The 27,084-nt window shown below is 47.6% G+C and overlaps 1 protein-coding gene and 1 pseudogene across 2 annotated transcripts in view; both read left to right on the top strand.

Annotated features, from left to right (window-relative positions):
- Positions 1 to 334: 334 nt before the first annotated feature.
- Positions 335 to 27,084, top strand: part of TTC9 (tetratricopeptide repeat domain 9) — a 38,148-nt gene continuing 11,398 nt past the window's right edge. The window contains exon 1 of the mRNA XM_084793534.1: positions 335 to 921. Coding sequence (XP_084649660.1) covers positions 519 to 921 — 403 coding nt within the window. The 5' untranslated portion in view covers positions 335 to 518. The remainder of the gene's footprint in view (positions 922 to 27,084) is intronic.
- LOC311604046 (transcription factor BTF3 homolog 4-like) lies at positions 16,374 to 18,557 on the top strand (annotated as a pseudogene). The gene is made up of 2 exons (XR_014783654.1): positions 16,374 to 16,545; positions 17,667 to 18,557. The product of XR_014783654.1 is annotated as a transcription factor BTF3 homolog 4-like (transcript).

Genomic DNA, 27,084 nt, shown 5'->3' with positions numbered 1-27,084 from the left:
GTTCTAAAGAAAGCTATGGGGGTGACCCCCGCCCCACCGCCCCGTCGTCCTCGCCATACACATGCACCCCTCCCCCACTGCCTCTTTCGGCCACAAGGCGCCTCAGAAGGCTGGATGAATGGGAACCAGGGGGCCCTCTTTGTCGTTAATCCTCCCCTCCTTTGAGCAAACCCAGCTTCTTCCGGGTCAGCGACGATCATCACTACCCCAATCGGGCCCGTTGTCCCCTGCACCAAGGCCAGGCACGCACAGGGTCCGGTAGCCCGCGGCGGCAGGTTGCTAGAGCAGAGAAGGGCGGGGACGAGGGCGGGCGCCGAGGGAGCGGGGGAGGGAGCTGGGAGGGGAGCGATCGCAGGAGGAGGGAGCAGCCTCGGGCGGCTGGCGAAGAGGATGGGAGTGCGGGGCAAGCGCGCGGCGCCCAGGGTCACGGCCGCAGCGGAGTCTGCGGGGCGCGAAGCCAGCGCTGGGCGCTTTTAAAGCCGGGATCGCGGCGCGCTCGAGGCGCGGGCGGCGGCCGGATGGAGAGGAAGGGCTTGGTGGCCCGAGCCTCGGGGAACCCTAGCCCGCCCGCGCTGGGCGAGGGGCCGAGGCCCGCGCCGCCACCGTGCGTCCCGGGCGGCGGAGGAGCCCCGGAGCGGTGCCAGACTGGGGCGGCGGCAGAGCCCGCGGAGCTCATCCGGCGCGCGAACGAGTTCAAGAGCCAAGGGGCGCAGTGCTACAAGGACAAGAAATTCCGCGAAGCCATTGGCAAATACCACCGGGCGTTGCTGGAGCTGAAGGGGCTGCTGCCGCCCCCAGGAGAGCGGGAGCGGGACGCGCGGCCAGCTTCTCCGGCCGGGGTTCCCAAAGCCAGCCGCCTCTCGGAGGAGCAGAACAAGACAGTTGAAGCCATCGAGATCGACTGCTACAACAGCCTGGCAGGTAAGCCGCACCCCGCCGCGCCCCCATCCCCTCCTTCCCCTGGCCTCCAGTGGCCCAGCCAGCCTAGCCACGGGTCTCCTGCTTCCCCGACCTAGTCTCTCTAGGTCCCAGAGCGCCAGTGAGGCACAACGCGGTGCAGACTCCCTCCGGTGAGAGTGGTGCTCTAGGGAGGAGATCTGTGAGGGAGGCGCTTGAGAAAAAGTATGACTTTCAAGACGATGCCTTCCAAAGGCCATAGTCATCTTCCGTTGCATACATGGTAAATCATGCCTTTAAATGGCTATTTAGACAGAGGGCGACCCAGCGGGTATTGCAGCGACTGCTATGGCTCACCGGTGAAGTTGGGTTCAAAATGAATAGGTAGCGCCCAGGTGTGCCCCAAAAGCCACGGGTTCTAAGGACAGCCCCCACGCACTGTCTGCCCTGGCTCCAAAGTTGGCCATATCTTCCCTTAAGTGAGCATCCCGGTAGAAAAAGACCTTCCCTCAAGTACACCTGCCCCGGTAGCAAAGTGGATTTTTCTAGGATGTCCTCAGCATCCTAAGCAAAACAAATTCCAAAATGCCACTTTCTTATTCCTGGATCTTGCTGGTTGCTCCAGCAGCCTCAAAGCCTCTGGGTTCAGGGTTGCTCTTTAGCCTTGCTGCCCCAGGCTCTTCTTTTGGGCTGAAGGTGCACTTTAGGGATGAGGTTAAAGTGTGTGTGTGTGTGTGTGTGTGTGTGTGTGTGTGTGTGTGTGTGTGTGTACAAATATGTGTGTGTGTTAGAAATATATATATTAGATATATAATATATACTAAAAAATTTAACACTCTGGGTCTTTCAAAGGACTTGCTGTGAAATGTAGCAAGCGGTGGCGTGAGCAACAGTCTTACAGTGACTAAATCACTGCCTCTTCTTCCCCCACCCAGCCTGCTGGGATCTGGGTGTAGACAGCTTCTCTGGTAGAATAAAAGGCTATTTCTTGGTTTCTAACCTTGGAAGTTGCCTGGACTTCCTGTTGGGGAGGGGTAATGGGGGGGGGGGGTAGATGCATCTAGAGGTTGAAATACTTCAACTACCGGTCCATTCAGAAGTGTAGATCTGCTGTGTTCTCTTTGAGCTTTGAGCACCAGCCTCCATCTGCCTTCACATGTTTGAGGTCTTTTTTTTTTTTTTTTTTTTTTTGGAGACAGAGTTTCTCTGTGTTAGCCCTGGCTGTTGTCCTGGACTCTGATCTGTAGACCAGGCTGGCCTTGAACTCACAGCGATCCCCTTGCCTCTGCCTCCCGTAGTGCTGGGATTAAAGGCGGTGCGGCACCATTTGAGGTCATCTTTAAGCAAGTGCTCTTCCACCGTGCCATCATGGCCCTACCGGGGGTCATCTTTACTAGGCTGACACCCAGCCTGAGGAGACACTTTACACGTTGTGAAGCAGCTTACAAATTAGCACCAAGAGGACTAGTAGTGCGGTTAGAGATGACATTGGTCCTAGTACTACAAGTAACGGCACCAGAGAAAAGAATGGCACCGAAAGAGGGAATATGGGAATCCATAAAAGGACACTTGATTCCTCTGACTTCCTGTAAGTCTAAGGCATTCTGGCTGGTGCCCCGATGAATAGTTAAAGGGCAGAGCAGCTGTGGGTGGAGGCAAAGGCACTCTGGGTAGCTAATGCATGATTTTGGAGTGGTAATGGAGCCTGCCCCCAGTGTTATTCACGGGTGTTCTAGGACTATATTCACCCCCACGCTTCTGGCTACCGGCCAGGAAGTAGCCAGCACCGCCTGCCCGCCACCGCACAAGTGGCTACACTTCTGTAGTCAGGCCAGCCCAGTTAGATAAGGGCTCAGGTCTGCTCGGCTTCTCCACTTCTGTCCCCATCAGACAGACACCTCGGAAAACTTCACTGGTGACAGATGGACTTTCCCTTCTGCCGCCTTTTCTGGGGCCCATCACTTATTAATGTTAATAATTTAGCGTGTGTACTACTAGGTGCCTTATATTACACTTCTACTTTTTTTTTTTTGAGACAGAGTTCACTATGTAGCGCTGACTGGCCTGGAACTATGTAGACCAGGCTCACCTCGAACTTAGAGATCCTCCTGCCTCTACCCTCAGAGTGCTGGGATTAAAAGGCACATAGCACCACGTCCATCTTATACTATTAAAAAAAAAGCAATCTGAAAGAAATATGGCCATCCACCTTGCAGAGGAGCATCGAAGGCTCCAGAACCATCCATCTCCAAAGACAAAAGTCTATTAACAGCTCAATGCAGAAAACCAGCATCGTCTGGACCTCTTTTGCTACCTGGTACCCAGACCCAAGTGGGCTCTCAAACCTCACATTCCAAAACCCTCTTGAGCTCTCAGCCCTGGTAATGGGGGGGGGGGAGGGGGAGGGGAGCATATAGTGCCTTGATTCAAGGCTCTGAGAGGACCACCTGAGGTCTTCAGATCTCATATAACAATGCGACTGATGGATGATGCTGGCCAACTTTGTCAAAGTCCACACCCTGTGTGGAAAATTCAGCACCTGGCAGGAAGGCTCCACACAGAAACCACTTTGACAAGAAGCTTGGCATTGCTCTCCTTGGGGTTGGTGCATGAAATCAGTTCCCAGTCTCTCAGAAGTTCCTGGGGTTATCAAAGGAGTAGATACCTATATCAATGTTTTCTTCTAAAAACAGCAAAACATTTAGAGAAACGCAGAATGGCCTCTCTAACTCTACCACCCACAGAAACCCATGTTTAGCCATGGCAGTGCACAGCTTTAACCCCAGCACTCAGGAGGCAGAGGCAGGCAGGTCTCTGAGTTCAAGGCTAGCCTGGTCTACAGAGTGAGTTCCAGGATAGCCAAGGCCCACATCGAGAAACTCTGTCTCAAAAAGCCACAACAACAACAACAACAACAACAACAAAAATCCAAAACAAAACAACTGGGGTATGTGTGTGTGTGTTTACAAAATAAGGGTTCTTGTCTTCCTATATATTCAGCCATGCGTCAAAAGCATTTATACACTTCATTAAAATATTTCATAGTTCAGCTTGGTGTCGAATGCCTGAATTCCCAGCATTCAGGGAGGCAGAGACAGGTGGATTACCGTGAGCTCAAGGTCAGCCTGGTCTACAAAGCTGAGTGCAGGACAGCCAAGGTTACACAGAGAAACCCTGTCTCAAAATAAGCAAAGAAACAAACAAACAAACAAAAAACAAGAAAAAAAAGAAGGAAGAAAAAGAAAAGAAATTCAGTGTGTATTTTTAGTTATGTTTAGGTAGAAAGAAAAGAATAAAAACTCATGTTGTTTTAGTTAGGGCTAGCGCAGTACATCCTGGCCTGTAAGAAAGCGTTTCCCCTTCAAGCATGCTAACCGAAAGGAGATGGGCACGAGCAGGCTCATCTTGGCAGAAAAGCAGCTGACCCTTCCATGCGGTTTTTTTGTTTTTTTGTTTGTTTGTTTGTTTGGCACCTGGGCAGCCTGATGACATGGTTCCTAAGGTGCTGTCCTTCCACATACAGCCACATGTAGAGATAGAGGCTTGGCACCGGAAAGGTACTTTGAATACCCAGAAATGCCTAGAGAATTCGGCTGTGTTGCTAAGGGATGCTGTTCTCCAAACACGAGGCTGTGGTGAGACTTCTGGAGAAAAACCTAAGCTCATGAACCTTCGTGCTCTGTCTATAAAATCCTCAGAGAGTAGCAAGGGGCTCGCTCAGGTGCAGGAGAGGCCTTAGGCTAGCACCCACCCATCTGAATGGCCCTGGAAGCCCAAGGACAGTGTGCAGTCTGCAAATGGCCCCACGGTCTGACTCAGGTTTTTGTTTTTGTTTTGGTGGGAGGATGTTGGCTAGCTGTGCGGGGCTAATAGATGAAATTTTGCATGGCTTGCTCTCTAGAAGATTCAAGGAGTTAGTGTCTTCTTCCTTCAGAAGTTCACTAGACAGGACAGTCGAAGACTGAGGGATCGAGGCCCTGTTGAGGCCACAGAGCAAATCTGCATGTGGCTGCTGATTGAGCCTTGTTGGCCCTGAATAAGACACGTGATTCTCCTGGAGCCTTGGAACCTCTTGAAGGGTAGAGTGGTTCCTCTTGAGGCTCTAGGGGCTGCATCTGGGGACGCCCAAGATTTAATGGCAACCGTGGGTATAGGTGCCGTTGGATCCGAAGGCTAGGAATTTGTGCCCTGATACTTCTCGTGGCCTGCGTTAAACACTTGTCATTTTGTTCTGTTGCCATTTTCCTATCTATTTAGAGCTACATTTGGGAGATTTGTTTTGTCTTACCAGAGGATAGACTGTCTAATCACTCTCAATGGAAGCCCCCAGCATAAAAGTATGACAAGGCCCAGTAACAAGTTCCTGCCAAGAGAAGTCCTGGGATAGTGTCCCCTGAAACTGGCTTTATTGGTGTTCGTAGACATGTCTTGAACTCCTGAGGTGAGGGCTGGGCACGTAATTTTCAGAGCTGTCCTAGTTTTGTTGTTGTTGTTGTTGTTTTGTTTTGTTTTGTTTTTTGTCAAGTTGACACAAGCCAGCATCTCTTGGAAAGAGGGAACTTCGACTGAGCAAACTCCGTCCTCCCCCCATCAGATTGGCTTATCGGCCAATCTGTGGGGTGTTTTGTTGAAATGATTGATGTGGAGGGCCTTGCCCACAGCGGTCCTGGGTTCTGTAAGAAAGCAGGTTGAGCAAAGAGCAAGCCAGTAAGCAGCGCCCCTCTGTGGCCCTTGACTGGGCCCCTGCCGCCAGGCTCCTGCTCTATCTCCTGCTCTGGCTTCCTTCTAAGGTGGACTGTGATTGGGCTGAGTAAGCCCAAATGAACTCTCTCCTCCCCCGCTGCTTCCGGTCATGGCTCTCAATCACTGCAATGGGAACTGAACTAGGACAAGAGCCTAGCACAACATGAAAACGTGGACCCCGTTCATAAGTCAGGGAAATCACATCACCAAAAGATCCCAAAGTGTAAAAGTCTCACCCCAGGGACTGGTGAGATGGCTCAGCGGTTAAGAGCACTGACTGCTCTTTCAGAGGTCCTGAGTTCAATTCCCAGCATCCACATGATGGCTCATGAGCATCTACACTGGGATCTGATGCCCTCTTCTCGTGTGCAAGTAGAGCACTAATATACATAAAATACATAAAATCTTTAATAAAAAAACAGAACTATTATAAGAATATGTTTAAAAAAAAAAGTCTCACCCAGGACATGACTGCAACCAAGTACTTGAAAGGTTAAGGCAAGAGGGCCATGAATGCGAGGCTAGCCTTTCTGGTCTCCATGGTGTGTTTAAGACCAGTCATCCTGGTGAGTTCAGTGCTAACCAGTCTGGTCTACATAAGTGAATTCAAGCTGGACTGTCTCAAAAAGAACCCAACCAAACAAGGCAAAAGATAAAACTTCCTTTCCTTTTAAGGTTCCTCTCTCTTGACATAGTGATTTTGTTTCTATTTCTTTTTTCTTTTTTCTTTTTTTTTTTTAAATTTGCTACTCAATGTCATTGCAAGTAAAAAGAAAATAAAAAAATGTGAATTGGAAGGAACGTTCCTATTCATCCCTGTTTTGTCCTATGACAGTTTTAAATGAGAATATGACTACTTAACTTGCATGTGGAATCAAAAATTACACAATTCATATTTTGTAGTTCCTACATGCATATATAATTTATTCCTGCTGGAACAGTGGAAATGCTGCACAAATGAACTGTTTTTATTTAGCTTCTTTATATGCATACTTTATATGCAGATGCCATATGCACACTTTCTACAGGGTTTTCTGATAAGTGGGATACCCTGTCCTTTCCTTTCTGCCATTTCTAGCATAAGTGGTTGGCTTAGGCCAGAGAGCTAACAGAAGGAAGAAGGAATATGATCGAGTTCTAAAGGATATTTGTGCTACTTAGAACCACCCCCAAACCTGAAGACATTTCTGCTTGAAAGGGGGTGTGGCCTCTCAGGTCTGCCCAGGTGCCCACTTAGTTACAGACACGACACCTCTACCTGCTCTCGTTGAACTCGGTGTCATGGATCTGCCGGAAGTCTATGCTTGTGGAGTAGTGTGAATTCAAACGTGAACGGGGCTTCAGAGAACAGTAAGGCACTTGTCTTACGCGCGTGTTGTACGGTGTCATCAGACTTCACCTATAAAGTGCAAGCTCGGTCTTAAGATTGCTAAGACTCTGAAAATGGCAACAGAAGAATATACAGCCAAGTGCTTGACGCTTCTGAGCAAGGGCCGGAGGCAGCTTCCTAAGCGATTCATTTTTTATATCAACCATCAGTGGGTCTGGAGAAGATGACTGAGTGGATACACCCCAGAAATACTGAGGTGGGTATAGACTTTTGAGATGAAGTCTAAAAAGAAAGAATATTCAGCAAAAAGCGTGGAGGAACCAGACAGCCTAGCGTAGAGGTGGAGGAATTGCAAACACAACAAATGGAAAGGCGGAGACTGGGAACAAGCGATTACCTGGTGGCCAGAAGATGAGATTTGGGGCAAGAATTGGGGAAAGGAGAGGGAAAGGAAGAGAGACACAAGGGGCTGTCATCCAGGGCTGTTATGTAGGTGCCACATTAGACAGCACATCATGAAGATCTTATACATGCCACTTCTGAAACCATCTCCCGAGGAAAGGGGGAAGATTAAATGCATTCAGGGAAGACACTGGGAAGAACAGTATAGCTTTCGGCTTTGAGCAGAATCTCTCAAGTGGACTCTGAAGCCCCTTACTCTGCCTCCAAGGAGCATGCATCAGGCAACCTCTAGCCAGAAACTCTGCAAGGGATCTTTTTTTTTTTTTTTTTTTTTTTTTTAAAAGACCAGACTGGCCTCAAACTCACAGAGATCTGACTGCCTCTGCCACCGAGTGCTGGGATTACAGGCATACGCCACCACGCCTAGCTCTGGAAGGGATCTTAAAAATCAGATTCCCTACATCCCAAATACTCAAGAACGTCTGTAAAGATGCAAAGGTCTGGCGCAGACAGGAAGAAATACCAACATGCAGAAAAGCCAAAAGCTGCCATCCTGAATGTTAAAGGTTGAGCAGCCATCCCAGATGGGAAGATCTCTCCTTCCACTGTACTCAGTCACCGCCAGGCTGTGCCTGTTGCAAACAGTGAGGATGGAAACTGAATGTCTCAACCAACCAGTCAACCAACCTAAGACGTCCTGATTCCCCTTGGAGTCAGATGTACCTTTGAAACAGTCTTATATTTCTGCCCAGATAATAACTGTGCCTTAGTCTCAATCACAGCACAGTAACATGTGCCCTAACCCAGACAATAGCATCAGACATAAAAAGACCAAAGATAAGGATGGAAAGCTGGCTCAGCTGTCAAGAGCATGTCCTATTCTTAAAGAGGCTCTGAGTTCAGTTCCCAGCACCCACTCTGTGTGACATCTCTGACCTCTGAGGGCACTATCTATTGTATACTCTATCAGCATTGAACTAGCAATGTGTCCAGTAGGACCCCAAGCCAATACTTCTCATTTAAAAATAATAATTAAGGTTAAGTGCCACAGAGAGTGGAATTAAGCCAGAGAATCTCTGGTTAGAATGGGTCCAGGTGATCTCTCTATTCTTCCATCTTTCTGCCAAAGGGACTTCTAAAATATTTTAGGTTTATCTTATTTTATGTGCATGAGTGTTTTGCCTGCACGTATATATGTGCAGTACCTGCGTTCCTGGTGTTCCTGCAGAGTTCCGGGGAGCACATTGGATCCGCTGGGGGTTACTGGAGTTACTGATGGTTGTGAGCCACCATGGAGGTGCTGGGAATCAAACCCAGGTCCTTGGCAAGAGCAACAAGTGCTCTTCACTGCTGCACCATCTCTCCAGTCCCCAGAGGGACTTTTAAAATGTCACCCAGGAGTTAGGTGTTCAGGAGTGGCTTTTCTTGTCTAGCACACAAGAAAATCTAGGTTTTGCCCCCCAACACAGGAAGACAGATAGCAAGCAGGCAGGCAGGACTTGCAGAGGGTACTGTTCCCCATCTGTAGTACTTCCATGTGCAAAGGACAGGTATGCCTTGGTATTAACTAGCTGGCTCAAGAATTGTGTAAGGCAAAAATTTATGATTGTAGATTGGTGTATGGCCCTAGACCTTAAGTGCATGAATTTTCTGGTCAGCATTACAAATTTGTCATTTGGCTCAATCATTTCCACTGATAGGGTTTATCTTAAACGAACCTTGTGACAACCACCACCAGGAAAACAACAACCATAGTAATAATAGTAACTAGCAGTAGAGGCAAAAAAGAGTCACATAAGCCCAATGCCCGGTGCATAGTGCATGGTCCATAAACGTGTTTGGGGGAGACTGAAATGTTTGTGTCTATATCTGTCTTGTGTTAATGAACCAAATAATCCAGTCCTTCACTAAGCATTTACTGGGTACCAGTTATGTGATGGACCCTGAGCTTGGGGATTTGCAGCAGGAACTATAAAGTGAACTCACGTGTGTATTCCATTTTGGTTGGCACAACTTTATAAGACAGACAACTTGAATTTGGAACAGTTGAGTCATTTTCCCTTGGCCACACAGTAGTACGTGGCAAGTTGGAATTTATCTGCAAGGTCTGGCATCCCAAAGGGCCGCCAATTTAGCCATTAGTGCCGCACAGCCTGGGTACTGATACGGGTCTTCTTGAAAGTCTATCAAGCTCATCTGTTTTATTTTGTGACAACACAGACTACATCTTATCGCCATTAGGAAGATAAGCTTTGGCATTTCTAGGGCGGCTCCCTTGCCCATCCTTTCCTCCTTTCTTCTGGAACTTAAGCATCCATTTACTGCGCTTGTGCCTTGGAGGATTCCCATTTCATGATGGTCCTGAGAGATCTGGGCGGGGTAGGGGTGTCCCAGCTTCCATGGCCAAGCAGAGCTGGTGTGTTAGCGACTTTTTATACTGTGACATCTAAGGCAGAGACGGAACTAAGAAAGGAAGGATTGATTAGGGCTCACAGTCTTTCATGGCTGGGAAGGGATGGTTATGGGAGTGACTTGTGGCTGAGGCAGTGAGAGCTGGCCACGACTGGTTACATGACCTGCCGTCAGGAAGAGCGCTCAGGCAGAAAGTAGGGCTACATCCCATAAACCCTGTTCCTGCTGCCCTATGTCTGCCAGCCACCTCCCCAAACGGAACCACTAAAGAAAGCCAGACTACTCAAACAACTGAGCCTTTGGGGACATTTGACATTGAAACCATTAAGCCTAACCCCCCCCTCCCATGTCAGTGGAAAGGTGACCTGGGTTTGTGTGGTCAGAGAGTAAGCTGGAGTGTGCACCTGTGTAGGAGCATAGAGAAGGCCACCCTGCCTCCTCCTCTTGGCTTCCTGCCTGCTCCCGGAGTGTGTGGCTCCAGCCACGAGTTTTGAAAAGTTCAAGAGGAAGTGCTAGGAGTATCTTGTTCACTTCTGACACAGAAGGAGTCACCTGCTGGCGAAGGAAGGTACAGGTGTGTACTCTGGAGGCGGAGCCGGCACTGATGTCTTCACACGCCCATCTTTAGGAACACAGCAAAAGTCTGGAGTGGTGCAAAGAGACCCAGACTACCTGTTCTGTCTCCTGTTTGCTGTGTGCCTTGAGCCAAGGAATTTTACCTCTTGAGTTATGGGTTTCTAGTTTGTTAAAAAAAAAAAAAAAACAAATCAAAACAAAACAAAAACCAAGTTGGATTCTGGGATCTTTAAAGTCCTACCCAGTCTCTTTTTTTGTTTGTTTGCTTCTTTTGTTTTTGTTTTTTTGTTTTTTGAGACAGGGTCTCTCTGTGTAACCTTGGCTGTCCTGGACACACTTTGTAGACCAGGATGGCCTTGAACTCACAGCAGTCTGCCTGCCTCTGCCTCCCAAGTGCTGGGATTAAAGGCGTGAGCCACCACGCCCGGCTCCTACCCAGTCTCTTAAAGATAAACTTCCTAGATCCTTCTCTTCTGATCAGCATGCTCTGAGTGTCCTTAAAGAGCCAAGTCTCCAAAGATTTATTATGCAAAAAGGCACAATGCAGAACAGCATTTAAGATGACGTCCCTTATTTCAATCTTTAAGAGAAGATAACAGTCTTCATATTTGAGATTATGTGAAATCGTAGTGAATCAGTTAATGGTCACCCTTGAAAAAAGAGGTTGGTTAAGAATTTCAGATAGAGGAGAAACAAAGAAGCCCATCTTTTTATTAAAAACCTCTCTTATTGGTTTTTCTAACTATATGATTCATAACTTCTTAAAGAGAAAAACTATGTGTAGAGAAATTATGAGGTCTCTCACTTTCCTTATATTTACCCCCAAGGTAATGCAACATATAAACATATATTTCAGTATCACTCTGGCAATCAGCTATGTCTTGTCTGTCCTTGTCTGATAGTAACATCAAAGATATCAAACAAATTATCCCAGGCCCCATATTTTCTCCTTACGCTCCTGGTAGGATCCAGTCCACATACAGAGCTCAATCCTGGCAGCACAGTATCTCCACAGAGTAGGGAAGAGTGCCATATAGTAGCATAAATTTGGGTCTGGGAGTGAGACAAGGAAGAGTATGGGCGGGGCTTGAGTGTGGTCGGGGCTTGAGTGTGGGCGGGGCTTGAGTATGGGCGGGGCTTGTGACATTGGTCCCGATAATTACTGCTCTCCCATTTGAGAAGGGCTGGGATAAGTGTTCAGGATCCTTGTTTAGGAAATCTTTCCTGATGCTGGCTCCAACAGAGCAGCCAGGCTACCAGAAGGAAGCCTATTTATTCATCTGATCTTTCCTGGACACCTGCCATGGCTCTTCACCACCCAAACTTGAACCTCTCTGCTCTCAGAATGCCATGTCGGGGCCAGCCTTTGAGGCCAGGCTCTGCCGAAAGCCTGCTTGGCAACTTCAGGCACGTCCTATCATTCGGAAGCTCAGTTTCCTATATATAAACAGCGGCAGCCTCTCTCCCTTTCAGGAGCGCCGAACCACCTGGATTTTGAAGGGCTTTTAGCCATCTTCCTGTCTCATCCTTTGTCTCTGGGAACTGCCAGCTCCGGGCAGGGAAGCGGGAGACAAACTCCCTTTTATTCCAGGTTACTCATGTGTGCTGACAACCACTCATTCACAGAGCTTGGCTGAGATCTCTGGGCAACACTGGCAACTCAGAGAAGAGGCCAAGGGACTTCCTTGTCTCCGCGGAGGTTAGGGGTGGATATGGGTCTCCTGAGAGGACGGTGGGTTGAGGAGGGGTTAAGCCAATATAAACTTCTCTATGGCTCCTGCATTGACTGACGACCCGGAATAGCACCCACTGAGGCTCTATCTGCCCTGACTAGTCAAAAGTTCTGACCTTTGACTCTAACCACACAGTCATTTAGCACTGGAAATTACACCATGGAGTCAGGGAAAGAAACAAAAAGCTTTTGAGACATAGGTTGGCAAGGGCAAAGAGTTTTGGGGAATAGATCATGGCCAAATTATAGCATCTTACAAATAAGTCACCCTTGGCATAACGCTGAGTAGCCTTGGGGAGATCTGAAAGTTTTGGTCATGCCAAGTCAAAACTGAGCACTTTTCTCTAGGGGACCTATCATCTCCGAATTGTAGGGACACACAACTATTAGAAAATTGAGTGGACTCTTCTCTGATACCTTTAGGGAGGGCTGTGTGCCCACCCATGCTCAGAGAGGCGGAGGGAAGAGGCAAAACACAGTAAGCCTGAGCTGTACAGCAGGCCTCAGCGATGGACAGGGCGGCATAATGGAGGAAGAGCCTTGTTTAGTGTAAGGATCTTGAGCCATTTTGTTGATTAGTGCATGGAGATAAGATTTGTACCACATGAGAACACAGTGCCAGGCATACAGAAGAGGATTAAAGTGACAGTCGTGTGCAGAGGTGGCTATATTAATGACAGCAGAGGTAAGTATATGGGAGGAGATGAGGAGGTGGTGGCAAAGGAGGCTCTAGGAACATGGGAAGAATATGGGAAGACGCTCAGGGCAAAGGAAGGGCCATGGAAATTGCATCCCCCTAGGCAGCTACAGGGTAGGAGAGGTGAGCAAGATGTATCCCACAGCTTTGGTGTACATGTGGGGAGGCTGAGTGAAGGAAAGGTTGATCCGATGCTCCCTGAGAGTCAGCTGAATTCCATCAGGACCCTCTTTCCTAGCCCCAAAAGGGTCAAGAACCTGTACCCGCTTTCAGCTTCTCAGGATTAAAGGATCCATTCAGGAAACACGTAGAAATGCTTGGCAGGCACTGGAGAAATGGTTCAGTGGGCAAAAGACTTGTTATACATGCTTCGATACCAGAGGTCAGATCCCCAGCACCCACATAAATTCTTGGCAGGAGTGGTGGTCCACCCGTAAGCCCAGCGCTTGGGAGGTGAAGACAAGTGTATCTCCAGAGGCACACTCCTACCTAGACTAGCTGAATCATGCATGAGCTGTCTGTTCAACCAAGAGACCTTGCTGCAGTGTATATGGTGGAGAGAGACAGAGGGGGACACCAAAGTCAACCTCTAGACTCCATAACATGTACACACCACACACCACACACACACACACACACACACACACACACACACACACACACACACACACTCACACGCACTCACACACACTCATCAGCCAAAAATAAAATTAAAAAAAAGAAAAGAAAAGAAACTGCTGAATTCTTGGCAGTCATGGGCTCCAGGCTGAAACCGTTTACGTGAAGGAGGCTCAGTTAGAGGAGTCTGAATGTGTCTGTCCTCCGCATTCCACCTCCTGCCTCAGGTTCCCCCCACCCCACCCCACCCCCCAGCTTCTTTCTTTGAACTGAACCAGCAGGGAACGAACTACAGGCAGGGCGGGTGCTCTCACAAATCAGAGCTGTCCCTCAGCTGTCTGACAGCGAGGACTTGATGAGAAGAGAAGACACATACTGTGATCCTTTGGGTCCCCGTAGGTCCCATAGAGCTGAACAAGAAAGCTGCTGGGATGATGGGATGAGACGGAGCAGGTGCTCATGGGAGAAGCCCCAGAGACAGATGCTGCCCGTCTTCTACGTGCTGTGCAGGCACCTAGACCCCAGAGCTGCCTCCCAGGCTGAGGATGGGAACAGCTCTGGCTTGGCTGGGTATCCTGGGAGTGAGAGAGTAGTGGTGTCCTGCCCTTTGGCTCTCTCCTCTCAGGTGTTTGAAGGGCAGAATGCCACCAGTCCTCTCAACCCCGACGACACACTGTCTGTGTGGGAACTCTTCTGTCTTTAACAGAATATAAGCCAAGTGTTTGTTTTGTCTTTGTGTCTTGTCTTAATGGCTTCTAATTAGAAAATAAAACAGTGTGGTAATTAAAGTTGTTGAGAGTATAAAAGGTTATGACAACAAATAAAGAAATAGTCATCTGCCACTGTACTTCATGGTCACCTCTCTCCAGTTTATTAAGGAATGAAGTTGGTCTCCTCTGCCTCTTTCAGCCCCGTGCATTGCTGCTCGGTCCCCTACGTGTCGTGTCACCAATGGCAGTCCAGTCCTCACTGCTGTCACACTACAGACCACTGACTTTCATACCATTACACTAGTCTGTGGAGTTCAATTTTTACTGGGTTATGGGATGCATAAGGAGTTTCTGTCTCTCAGAAAGTCTTTTTATTATGACTTATCAGCCATCACACTATGAGGAATTAATCATTAAACCCTTACTTTTTGACAAGTCCCTTCTACCTTCCATGTTTATTCCTCTTCTTCCCTCATTTCCATGTCTTAGCCTCCCCCAGTTCCTGCCATTACTTATGCGAAACAGCTTGGCTGGTTTTTGTCCATTTGAATTTACCCAGTACCTGCTTCCAAGCTTCCCCACGCTCATCTGAGGCAACTGTTGAAGATAATTCTGTGTGTGTGTGTGTGTGTGTGGCGGGGTAATTTCTAGCCTAAGGGGGGCAACTTTTTAAAAAAGTATTCAGTGTACAAATTTTTGCATTCTTCATTTTTCCACCGGTATTTTCCATTAAGAATAGTTTTGGTGCCATTAAATATTATAATTCTCTACAGGGTTCCAGTTGCCTTGGTGTGGCAGTATTCATCTAGGTGGCATCCTACCAGTCAGTGTTTTGTTTATTTTAACAATCTGCTCTGATACCTTGCTGAGGCTGTGTGCGGCTCTTCCTGTTGTAGTTGTGCCTGTTAACTCACCTCAAGCCTCTGATAACACGATGGACGGCTAGTGGGAGGGACAATAGGGGCAGAAGGGATGCCATTGGGGTCACAGAAGAATGGCAGGAAACGTTTCCAGAACATAACCATCTGGGTTGTTGTTGTTGTTGGTGTTGTTTTGGTTAGGTTTGGTTTTAGTCTGTCTTAGTTACTGTTCTATGGTTATGAAGAGACACCATGACCAAGAAAACTCTTAAAAAGAAAGCATTAGTTGGGGCCTTACTCACCGTTTCAGAGGATTAGTCCTTTTTCATCGTGCCTGCAAGCATGGCTGCACATAGGCAGGCATGGTGCCGGAGCAGTAGCTGAGAGCTTTACATCGTGATCTGAAGACAGCAGAAGCTTCTTTCTTCCGTGTCCTTTCTGTAGGCTTCCACAGGAAGGGCGTGGCCAGACTAATGGTGGGTGGGTCTTCTGACCTCAGGTGCTATGAGCCGTTCTCATCCGAGCTACCGTAATATCCAAAAAGAACAGGAGAAATGCTGGCTTCTGATTGCTTCCCGCCCCTGGCTCAGGGCCAGATCAAGGTTCTGTTTTCAGACAGAGCTGACAAGGGAAAGATCATACCAGGTGGGCTTATCCCGAGTGTGTCCGGTGATTGTACCCGTTATCACATAGCAAATAGCCAAACTGACACTCCCCAAGACCCAATTCCAGCCAGAAGAGTGGCTAATCATAGAGACTCAGCACACACCGTCCCATCAGCCTCTATTCTCCCTGCGCCTCCTCCCCCAGTGTCTTCTATATCACATCAAGATCAAGAGTGAGTTTTGGGGACTGTAGTTGGGAGACTTTGAGAAAGAGCTGCTGTAACAGACTCTGGGGACTTCCTAATTGGAAACGGCAAGAGCCCGGTGCCATAGGCTGAACTGACCTCAGGACGTGGTGCTACAGCTCTCTTCACTGGGATCCAATATGCCGTAAATGACTGTTAATATAAGCCTTCAACTTAGAGGATGCTAAACTGGCTTTCCACCCTCAGTCCTTCATCTGCCACTTAACAGCCACCCCATCGTCCTTCAAACTTCATGGGAGGTTGGTTCCAGGAGCCCTGCCAGATGGCAAAACTCTGCAGATCCTTTAGTCCCTTATACAGCATGGTGTCATATTTGTGTGTGGCCTCCACACATCCTCCTATGTACGTTAAATCATCTCTAGATTACTTTCATGACCTAAAAATGCAATTGCTATTCTCACGGCTGTGATAAATACTGTCTTAGGAATGACAAGTCTGTTTAATACAGATGCAGGTTTTTTTTCCTTTCTCTTTTCTCCCCAAATATATTTGATTGACAGTTGGTTGGATCCCTGCAGTGTGAAAGAAGGGATGGCTTGCCAGCAGAGTGACTATGAATAAAACCTTGAAGAAAGCAGTATCTTTTGAGTGCCTTTCCTGTACGTCGTCAGCACATGCCACGAAGAGCGAGTCCTTATTGACTAGCTTTACCGAGAGCATCTGCCTGGGACCCACAGTGCTCGTGAGATAGGAACAGGTATGATGAAGCGTCCCAGCGCTGGGTCATCCAACTGGAGGCTTCCGGGATAGGAAAATGGCAGATTGGTAATGGCAAAGGATCTCTCCAATGAGAGCATTCGAGAAACAATGAAAACACAAGAAACACGTGACAGTGTTTGTATTGAATCTAGTGGGAGGAGCCTGTGGTCCTTTGCAAAAGTAGGAGGTCCAAAATTTGTGGTGAAGCAACAACAGTTTCCCTCCCCCGCGAGATAAACCTGCCAAGGGCATCCTGAAGGTGGGCGTGGCAGCAGCATAGCGGGAGACTCCTCGGTCTGGTCTGGTTGTTAGGAAGGGAACATATTTCTGAGAACAAAGACGCAGCTCCTTGGAGGGTGCTGGCTCCCATCTGGACATCCTCCTGCTCCCAGTCAGTTCCCACTCTTTAATCTTGGAAGAAGCCTTTGGAGAATGGCAACACCAGGTTCAGCTTCTGTGGGTGTGACTTGGGAGTAAGTGGCCCCGACTATCTCCCTCCTAATTGAGTGCAGGGCTTAGAGCGCCTAGGAGGAGCTGTATGTTCGCAGTGAAGGCTTCTGGGAGAGAACGAGTCACTTCCCTTCAGGAGTGTGGCCGCTGGAAGGCTGTCAATGGCCCCAGTTCACGACTGACACACAGGAGCACACAGGCAGCCATGACTGACACACAGGAGCACACAGGCAGCCATGACTGACACACAGGAGCACACAGGCAGCCATGACTGACACACAGGAGCACACAGGCAGCACTAACTGGACTTGAAGTTGGAGGGGACAAGTAGGACTGACGGGTGGGTGTGACCAGGGTACGTTGTATACATGCATGAAATTTTCACAGAATAAATAAGAACCTTGAGGTTTCCTCTCCACCCCCATTGGCAACAATTAAGCAAAAGGAAAGAAAGTCACTTAACTTGCGGAGCCTCAGCTTCAGGAAGCAGAGCCAACAATACCTGCTAGGTTAATGACCGCCATGGCAGGCGCTAGGTGAGGAATGAAAATGCTTAGAGTTGCAGAAGAGTCGTGTATCATAGACAGCTGCAAAGATGGGTGTTTCCTGACTTACCCATATGACTATGAAAAGTACATTTTTAGTGACTAAAACAATGCACCTCCTCAGCTGCCATCTTGTGCCCCCGCCTGTGCGTGCGCCTTATCTCAGCTGGTCCTGCCCAAGAGCTCCTGAGCGCGAACCCTAGTCCCCCGCACGGCCCCATTTCCACACTCCGACAAGATGGAAGAAACAATCATGAACGAGGAGAAACTCGCCAAACTGCAGGCACGAGTGCACATTGGTGGGAAAGGAACTGATCACAGAAAGAAGGCAGTGCTTCACAGAACAGCCACAGCAGATGATTAAAAAGCAAACCCAAACCAAACCAACCAAACAAAAACAGCAGTTCTCCTTAAAGAAGTTAGGGGTAAACAGTATGTCTGGTATTGAAGAGGTGAACATGTTTGCAAACCAAGAAGCACTGATCCATTTTAACAACCCTAAAGTTCAGGCATCTCTGGTGGCAAACACCTCCACCATTGTGGGCCACCCTGAGACAAAGCAGCTGACAGAAATGCTCCCCCGGCACCCTAAACCAGCTGGGTGCAAACAGTCTGACTAGTGTAAGGAGGACTGGCTGAAGCTCCGCCCAAACATACTGTGCATGGAAAAGCACCACTTGCTGCTGGAGAGGAAGATGGTGATGATGAGGTTCCAGATCTAGTGGAGAACTTTGGTGAGGCTTCCAAGAACGAGGCAAACTGGACTGAGGCAGCTTCTGAAGAAGGTGACACTTGGAGAAGTTACAGGAGCTGCTATTTCAAATCATGACTGCTTTTTCAGAATTCTTTTGTTTATGATCTGATAAAATCTAGATCTCTAATATTTTAAAGCCCAAGCCTCGCCCTCGCCCCCCTGCCCCCCGCCCCCGGACACTGCAGCTCTTTTCAGTTTTTGCTTATACACAGTTCATTCTTTGCGGCAAACTAAGCCGAAGAAGCCTGGGAATAAAGGTTGGAAAAGGTTAATAAAATTATTTACCTAGTTAAAAAAAAAAAAAAAAGAATCTATTTGATGACCACATCTGAGGTCATAATTTCATTAGAAAGAAAGTCTCGAAACACGTTCTATACAAGCCTTACCAGTAGGCAGGAGTTTGTTGTAATTGGTAGACTTTCTAAAGGTCATACATTCTCATCTCAGTACGCTATTAATAGAAACGAAGGAGGTGGGGGCACCTGATCGCTCAGGAGCTAGCTACGAGAAACCAAAACTCACTTTACACTCAGTAGCAAGAGCCTGACAGGATCTCCTCCCTTGCGACCTAGGAACTGAACTCTTAGCTGTTTGTACAAGAGAAGGCAAGGGTGGAAAAAACTGTCCCTGTCAGCTTTATCCACAATAACTCACAACTCACAAACCGTATGGTGGCAAAACCATTCTGTAACTTAATTTTAGTAGAGGGTAACTAGATAGCTCATGTGTGCCTTGGCAGATAAAGGATTAACAGTGGTGCATCCACTATTCGGAGGCAAGGGGGAGTGAGCTGTTGATGCCTGTGGCAGCTTGGATCACAAGGGGATTGTGTTGGCTAAAAATGAATCTAAAACATTTGATACTATATTATTCCCTTTTCTTCCCCTCCCCTTTTTCTCTCTTTCTGTTGTTAGTTAGTTAGTTACTTACTTAGTTAGTTTTATAGGAGAGGATTTCTCTATGTAGCCTGGGCTGCCTTTGAATTTACTCTGTATCCTAGGCTGGCCTGAAGCCCACAGTCCTCCTATCCCTAAATTCTGAATCCTAGGGCTATGATGTGTCCAGCCCATATAACCATTTTGAAATGACAAAATTTAAAGCACAGGAAAAGAGATTGCCAGCTGCTGGGGACAGAGGACAGAGGAGGGTAGGTATATATTTACAGTGACTGACAGGAAGGCCTAGACTCCAGTCCTGGACCAACAGATGGCCCAATCTCTAACACTTCACTTTGTGGCCTTGGGCAAGTGACTCAGCTTCCTTGTAGCTCTGATTCTTTATCTGACAAACGGACAAGATACCAGAACATGCCTTGGAGGCGATGCCAAGAGCAACTCGGAGCTCAGCAAGTGAGTCTAGCCCTTTGTGCTCACTCCAGACTCCCCAGTACTGTGCTGATTGTTCTCCTGAGAGGGGCATGCGCACTGATGCACAGCTGGACTCCTCTGACCTCACTGTGCAGCACTTTATCTTGCCCCCTTCTCTATCCCCCTGCCCAGGTTCCTCCACTCCAGCAAGAAATCTCGAGTCATCCAGAGAAGTAGCTAGGATGTCATGGTTTGACAGGCTGTCTGCGAACAATTGGTTGTCTAGACATGCAGTTTTCCCAGCTCTAGAACTTGGGTCATCTGACGCTCTGCCCTTTGGCTTGTCCTGGAGTACCACCTGGCTGTCCTGGGATTAACAGCTGCGTGCTTCTTTAGAAGGACACATCTGGGAGCTGCAGAGGGCACAGCACTTCCTGCTTTTCCAGAGAACTCAAGTTCAGCTTCCTATAGCCGTGCAAGGGGCTTACAACTGCTTGCAATCCCAGGTCCAAGTGATCCAATACCCTTTTCTGGCCTCCATGGGTACATGCACACATATGGTGTGTACACACACACACACACACACACATCTTTAAAAAGGAAAAGAAAAGAACGGAAGGTTTGTCATCTCAGTACTTCAGGAGGCTGAGGCAGAAAGGAGTCTCAGCTTCACGTCAAGAAGCCTGAGCAATTTAGTGAGATTTCCATATCAAAATAAAGATTAAAAAAAAAACATGACCACACATGTTGGCATGGATGTAAGGAAAAGGAAATGCTTGTTCACTGCTGACAAGAGTGCAAACTGGTGCATGCAGCCACTATGGAAATCAGTATTGAAGGTTCCACAAAAAAAAGCTAGAAATATATCTACCACGTGATCTGTCTATACTGCTCTAGGCTATCTGCCTAAAGGACCCTGTGTTCTACTACAGAAATACCTGCTCATCCATGATCATTGTTGCTCTATTCCTAATAGCTAGGAAATGGGAACAATAGATTACCTATCCAGTAGTAAATAGACAATGAAAATATGGTACCTTTACACAGTGGAATATTATTTAGCTATTAAGAAAAGCAAAATTATGAAATTCATAGGTAAATAGATGGAGCTGGAAACTGTCGTTCTGAGTGAGGTAACCCAGACCCAGAAAGACAAATGTTGCGTGTTTTCTCTTATTGTGAATGCTAGCTTCTAATATGTGTATTTCTTTTGGAATACCTATAGAGGACAGGAAGTTAGCATAGAGACATGAAGAGGGTAGTTCACAGAAAGGAGATAGAACATAGTGCTCTAAAGGGCTAAAGAGGAGTAATGGAACAGAAAGGGTTATTTTGGTGTAGGGGATAGGAGGGAAAGTAGAGGCAGGAATGTCAGAAGGAGTAAATAAAACCAAAGACCTTAAGAAAAAGCCATTTGGAAACCTACTACTTGTAGATGCGTTGTAAAATACAGACATCCACACATATAAAACTTAAAGTGTAGTAGTTACCTTATAATGGGGCAACAATTACCCTGCTAGATGCCACAGGCTAACAGATAAAAAAGCCTAGTGCCAGGAATGAAGTCACCTCTTCTGAAGCTGCTGGCCAGTGGGTCCTATATACCCCCCCAAACATTATATATAGGCTCTTTGTCATCGTGCTTGGTTGCCATCCTTCCAGAGCTTGTCATTGGACCTTGTTACTGAATACAGCGATGCCTGAGTCACAGAACACGGAGAGACCAAGCTAGTACTCACCTGCAAAATCCCTACCTGCTGGCTAGCTTTTATAGTTCTAGAAGATGTTAGGTACACCACCAGAAGAGTAATTACCAGTCTCAACCAGATGTGAACCGTGAAAGCTGTAATAATGACCAGTCTAGCAAGATACGCTCACTGGTTCAGCAGTGGCAAGAGTGCCATGGGAGTAACCAACCATATTCTGGTTTGGCTAAAAGCCTGCTCCACAAGATGAAACCCGTACCTGGCACTATCTGGGCCAAGGACCTGGGGCTAAACAGGTCATAGGGGAGGATCTACTACTAATGGACATAATATTGAGCCAGCTCCTAATAATTTACATAGACTTTCATCAGAGAAGTTTCTTTATGCAGTAGACAGTGATGACCAGAGAACACAGCTGGTCAAGGTCAGAGAAAGAAATACTCAGCCCTAAATGGGACATCTATAACCCCTCCTCCCTGGAGCCTCATGGATCGTTGTGGAAGGGGGGATCAGAAGGATTGTAAAAGGCAGAGGCGGTGCATGACTACAAGGAAACAGTGCTTCCCAGACGCAGCAGGCTAAGCGCACATATGAACTCACCATGGTCAGGACAGATGCACAAGACCTGTGCAAATTCGACCCAGACAGAACCCCAGCATGGAGACAGGAGGTGGGCTATAAGCTCTCACCCCTAGCTGAGAAGCTATTGGCTGAGACAATAACTGCTGGGAGAGAGGGGAGGGGGAGGGAGGGAGGGAGGCAGGAACAGAGAGAGAGAGAGAATCCATTTCCTTTAAGGCCGTGGCCCCTAGTGCATTGACCGCATGGGAGTGGGAGGTCACATATCCTAGGGTATCTGAGCAGCACACGTTGGACTTGATGGATTCAATGAAAAAGACACAAAGGTAGGTGAGTAGGTAGGGAAGGGGTCTAGATATGGGATGAGTTTGGGGGTGCAGTGAATATCAAAATATATTGTATGAACTTCTAGAAAAACTAATCACAGTGAGAAAAGTAAAGAAATGAAGGGAGTACTGGAAGGGAGATGGGGACGTGCAAGAGGTCCCTGGAGTCCTTGGGAGCCTGAGTCTGTAGACGAACGGCACAGGGATCCCCACATTATATAAATCTCTGTGGATGGGTTTACGAGAAACATTCTCAAGATTATGGGTTTCTCTAGATTTCAGAGCTAGCACCGAGCGACATTTTCCCACCCTGGTAACAAGCCTACAAGGAAAACGCAGCTAGCAAACACACCTGCCTCCGTATTGACCATTTTTTCCCCCCAACACTGAGATGTGGAGAGATGGGGTTTTAAACCCAGGGCACACAGCAGATTATTATGCTGGGGACACTAGTTACTCAATTTCTCTCAGGAGGCAACTTACCTCCTACTAAAAATATTTCTTCTGCCGTTACCATAGGCTCTTGGGCCTTACAGAGCCGAGGACCAACCTATTCGCCGTCACCACGTTTGTTGCCACAGCTTTTTAGACTCCTGGCTCTGGTGTTGTGGGGACGCTAGGGGAGTCCAGTCACTGTGGTGTTGCTTGCTCTAGCCATAAAGCTGTCAGCCAGCGGGGACAACGAGATCTGGCAAGGAAAGGGGCTGAGGGCAGGCAGCCATAGGGCCTGAGGTTTTGTCACATAAAGGGTGGAGGTTGCTGTCCCCAGGCTGATCTGTAAGAGAACAAATGGAGCCAGAACGCTCTACCCACACCTCCCCAGCCCCGTCTTCTCCTCCTGGCTCCACACGTTCTTTTTAAATATATGTCCTGTATTTACCAAACCCAGTGTGGAAAATACACCACTGGGAAGAAAATTGGGAAGTAAAGCCAAGGACCAAGCCTAGATTTGAGAAGTAGTTGGAGCAAGTGGAACTCTGTGCACAGCACACTGTGAGACAAAAAGCAAGGAAGCAAAACTTTGTATGGGCAGAAGAGAAAATCAGCACTTTCGTGGAAAGGTGAAATCGGGTTTTCTCACCTATTCTCAATAATACACTCCTGTAGCTTTGTGTGGCGGGGATTCGAGGTAGAAATGTTGTGTGATCCATGCGTGCATTGCTGGGTGGGTCATATTTGTAAGTGGCTTCCTGAGGAAACAATGAGAAGCCAGTGCTCGTCCCAGCACTATATAATGCATATGTGCATACCAATGGTGTCGTTTTATCACAAGAGTGCTCACAGGCATCGTTAACTTGTTGAACACAGAAGGGAGGCCCAGGACAATTTTGAACAAACTTTTTGCCCAAGGCCCCTGCTCAGATTCCAGCTCAGAGCTGTGTCTCCAGACTCACATCTGATATTCAGCCAGGGTGGCCCAAAGTGGTGGCCATCTATCTCAGTCAATAGGCCGAATGTCACCTCTGCCTGGACCCTTCACTCTCTCCATTTTACTACTGTGCCAGTGTTCTTTGAAATAAATTCAAAAGCAAGTCAAGTGACTTGACAAATTGGGTAAAAATGGCCTCCCCAGGATGTAATGGCTGCTCCTGGGCTACCACATGGGAGGGTAACGTGGGTTCTCTGAGGCTGTAATAAATTACCTTGGCTTGGAGGGCTTAAGGTCAGGAGGTCAGTAGGGAAATTTCCTGCTCGAGGTTGAGAAAAACAACTGTTTATCCAAACACCTGATAGCCTCAGGTGTCATCGGGTTTCGTTTCGTCCTGTGGGCTTTCTCCATTTGTGTCTGTGTGTCCATCCAGATTTCTCCTTTATTGAAAGACGTTTGAATTAAGGCCTACTCCAACACCGCCTCTCTTTAAAAAAACTCACTACTAATACATCACTTACCCCTCTCTTTCTTCCCTCTCAACTCCTCTCCTGTCCCTCCCTCAAGTTCATGGCCTCCTTTTCATTAATTATTGTGTGTGTGTGTGTTTGTGTGTGTGTGTGTGTGAATAAATACATAGACACAGCCTACTGAGTCTGTTTAGTGTTACTTGTATGTATATGTTTTGAGGACTCACTATTTAATATTGGATAACCAATTAGAGGGCTCCTCCCTGGGGGTGACTAATTCTCCCCCTCCCAGCATTCCTTGGTTGCTTGTCACTCTTCATCAAGGGGGGGTGGAGCCTCATCCATGTTGGGATATTAACTAGTGTTCAGGTTTGTTAGTCATTGGAATTGTTCAGGCCTTGTTTAGGCAGCCATTCTGTTGAGATTTCCTAAGTGTAGCTTCCCAATTATATCTATAAGGCGTACTCTCCTGACCGACTTCCTGGTCCTCCAGATCCTGTAGTCTTTCCACCTTCTCTTCCTTAATTGGTCGTTCCCTGAGCCCTAGGGATAGGGGCCTTATCAGCTAGAGCTGGGCACTACATGGTCAATTGTTCTCAGCATTTTGACCAGTTATGGCTTTCTGTAATGGTCTCCATTGCCCTTCTCAGGTTTTTTTTGTTTGTTTGTTTGCTTGCTTGTTTTCTAACCTCTAATTAAGATTACATTCATAGGCATTGAGGATTACGACTCTTACATGTCTTTTTTCAGAGCAGGGAAGCCGCTTTGTAGAATGGGTTCCCTCTCCCTCCCAGCCCCAGGTGGCTCCTCCCTTCCCATCCACGCACCACTTCCTTTCTAGTCACCAGGAAGAACACACTAGTGAGTCAGCCAGAAGAAAAGTCAGTGGCTGCATGAACTTGTTCTTCCCCTCATCTGGTTTCTCTTCATCTTGTGCCAGTTGGTGGCATCTTGCCCAGCCAGTCACTATCCCCTGAATGCAGCAGGAACAACCACCACCACCACCAAAAACAAACAAACAAACAAACAAAAAACCAACCCCCCCCCAAAAAAAACAAAACAAAACAACAACAACAACAAAAAACAGGTGCCAAAATGACAGGACCCACTGGGTCTCAGTGTAGTTGCCTTAGGGATCGTCAAACGTAAAGTTTTCTGTGCTCATGGCTGTGCTTGAAGCTCCTTGTGTCACCCATTCTCCAATTTGTAAGAACATAGATGTCTTTGTGGAGCTGACGTAGCCTGCCAACTCATTTCATAAAGTCATACCACACCACCCAAGTAGGCAGCCCAGGAGGAGTCTGTGATTGGAGTGGTTGGAAATTTACAGCCTCCAAATTCACCTGTGAACCACACCGGCTCCTGCCACCGTCACCAGTTAGCCTGGACAGAGTGTCCCTTCCAGTTCTTCTGCAGCATAAGATAATCTTATCTTAATTTCTCTATTCTCTGTTGCCTAATCAATTCCAGACATGTCCACAGACTTCTCAGAACACTCAGAAGTCAGAAAGCTAGTGACGTGTTTTCAAGGAGGCTCTTGGAGATGGCTGCTGCAGAGCATGGGCCCATCATCGTGAGTCCAGTGCAGACATGTCTCCCACCGTGCAACTCTTTTACTGCCAGCTACCTCTTCAGAGTCCAGGCTAAGCTCACTGTGCTGTGCTGGGTAACAAGCTTGGTCGCCAGTCACTCCCCAGACTTGCATTCCTGGGCTGCCGATATAGCTGAGCAGTAGAGCGCTAGCCTAGTATGCTCAAGGCCATGGGTTTGATTCCTCGTACTTTAAGAAGACAAAAGATAGATAGATAGATAGATAGATAGATAGATAGATAGATGATAAGTAGGTAGATAGAAGATTGATGGATGGATGGATATGTGTGTGTGTGTGTGTGTGTGTGTGTATAGACAGACAGACAGACAGACAGATGACTTGTCTTGATTTAATGGTTGGCTTAACAGCTTTGCTTCAAGAAAGAACCTTCTGTAAGGCGTTGCTTTGGGAGATCACCTCCAACTCTCATGAGAGAGAGAGAGAGAAAGAGAGAGAGAGAGAGAGAGAGAGAGAGAGAGAGAGAGAGAGAGAGAGAGAGAGAGAGACTCAGGAGTAGGACTGATAGTCTTGGCTATTGTCCGTCTATTCGGACAGTAATCCCCTAAAGAAGATACCTCACTCAACAGTGGCTATGGAAGTCCTTTTAATGAGGAACCAAGGAAGCAATTGTATTTTTCCATTAAGAGGCCAAGGCTTCCTCCAGCTCCCCAAAGCTGCTAGATCTAAAAGGATGCTAGGGCCTATTTAATAGATTTTTAACCCTCACCCCACCTCCTGTTTAGCAGATAGAGAGCCAACAGATGACAAAGAGGAAGTGCTTTTTGTTATGTTGGTTAGAGGCAAAGGTGGGATGAGAACCTCAGCCTTCCGCCTCCCAGTCTAGGGGACACTGGTCTGTGCCACACGGCACCGTTCAGCTCTGGTTCAAACAGAGAGCAGATGGCGGCGGCAGAGTGGAAGGGCACTTCTTCCTCTGCAGTCAGTCTGAAGTGACGAGGAGATGCAGATGAAGGGCTCAGACTCGCAGAGGAGCAACAGGGGGACACAACAGGGGTGTCCCCATACTAGCTAGTCCTACCTGCTGGATGTCACACATTGGTGCATGCTGTCTGCCTGTCCGGTTCCATTTTAGTTGAATATCCTGAAAATCCACATTTACTCCGAGATGGAAAGGAAAGTCTTGGTGCCTTGCTTTTCCAGCTTCATTGTTCTCGAAGGCTTTCCACTGGGCTCTCTGACCTAGCCTGATGTGGCTTCTTGGAGTTCCTCAGACAGTCCTTGCAAGGGTGTACACATGTGTTCCCTCTCAACAAGTGTCTGTTTCTCTTTCCCTCCGTGCCCCACTGTCTCCCGACCCTGCCTAGAGAACTTTTCTTAGTTTCCCTTTGGCCAGTCATCCTTAAACTGGAGTGATTTTGCCTCTCTGGGGGACATTTAGCAACATCTGGGTGTATTTGTCCATTGTCACAATTAGTGTTT

Source organism: Acomys minous (assembly GCF_964271855.1).
Source record: "Acomys minous genome assembly, chromosome: 8".
NCBI classification, from domain to species: domain Eukaryota; kingdom Metazoa; phylum Chordata; class Mammalia; order Rodentia; family Muridae; genus Acomys; species Acomys minous.
The sequence above is the reverse complement of the archived record's forward strand: the minus strand, read 5'-3'. Positions and strand labels throughout refer to the sequence as shown.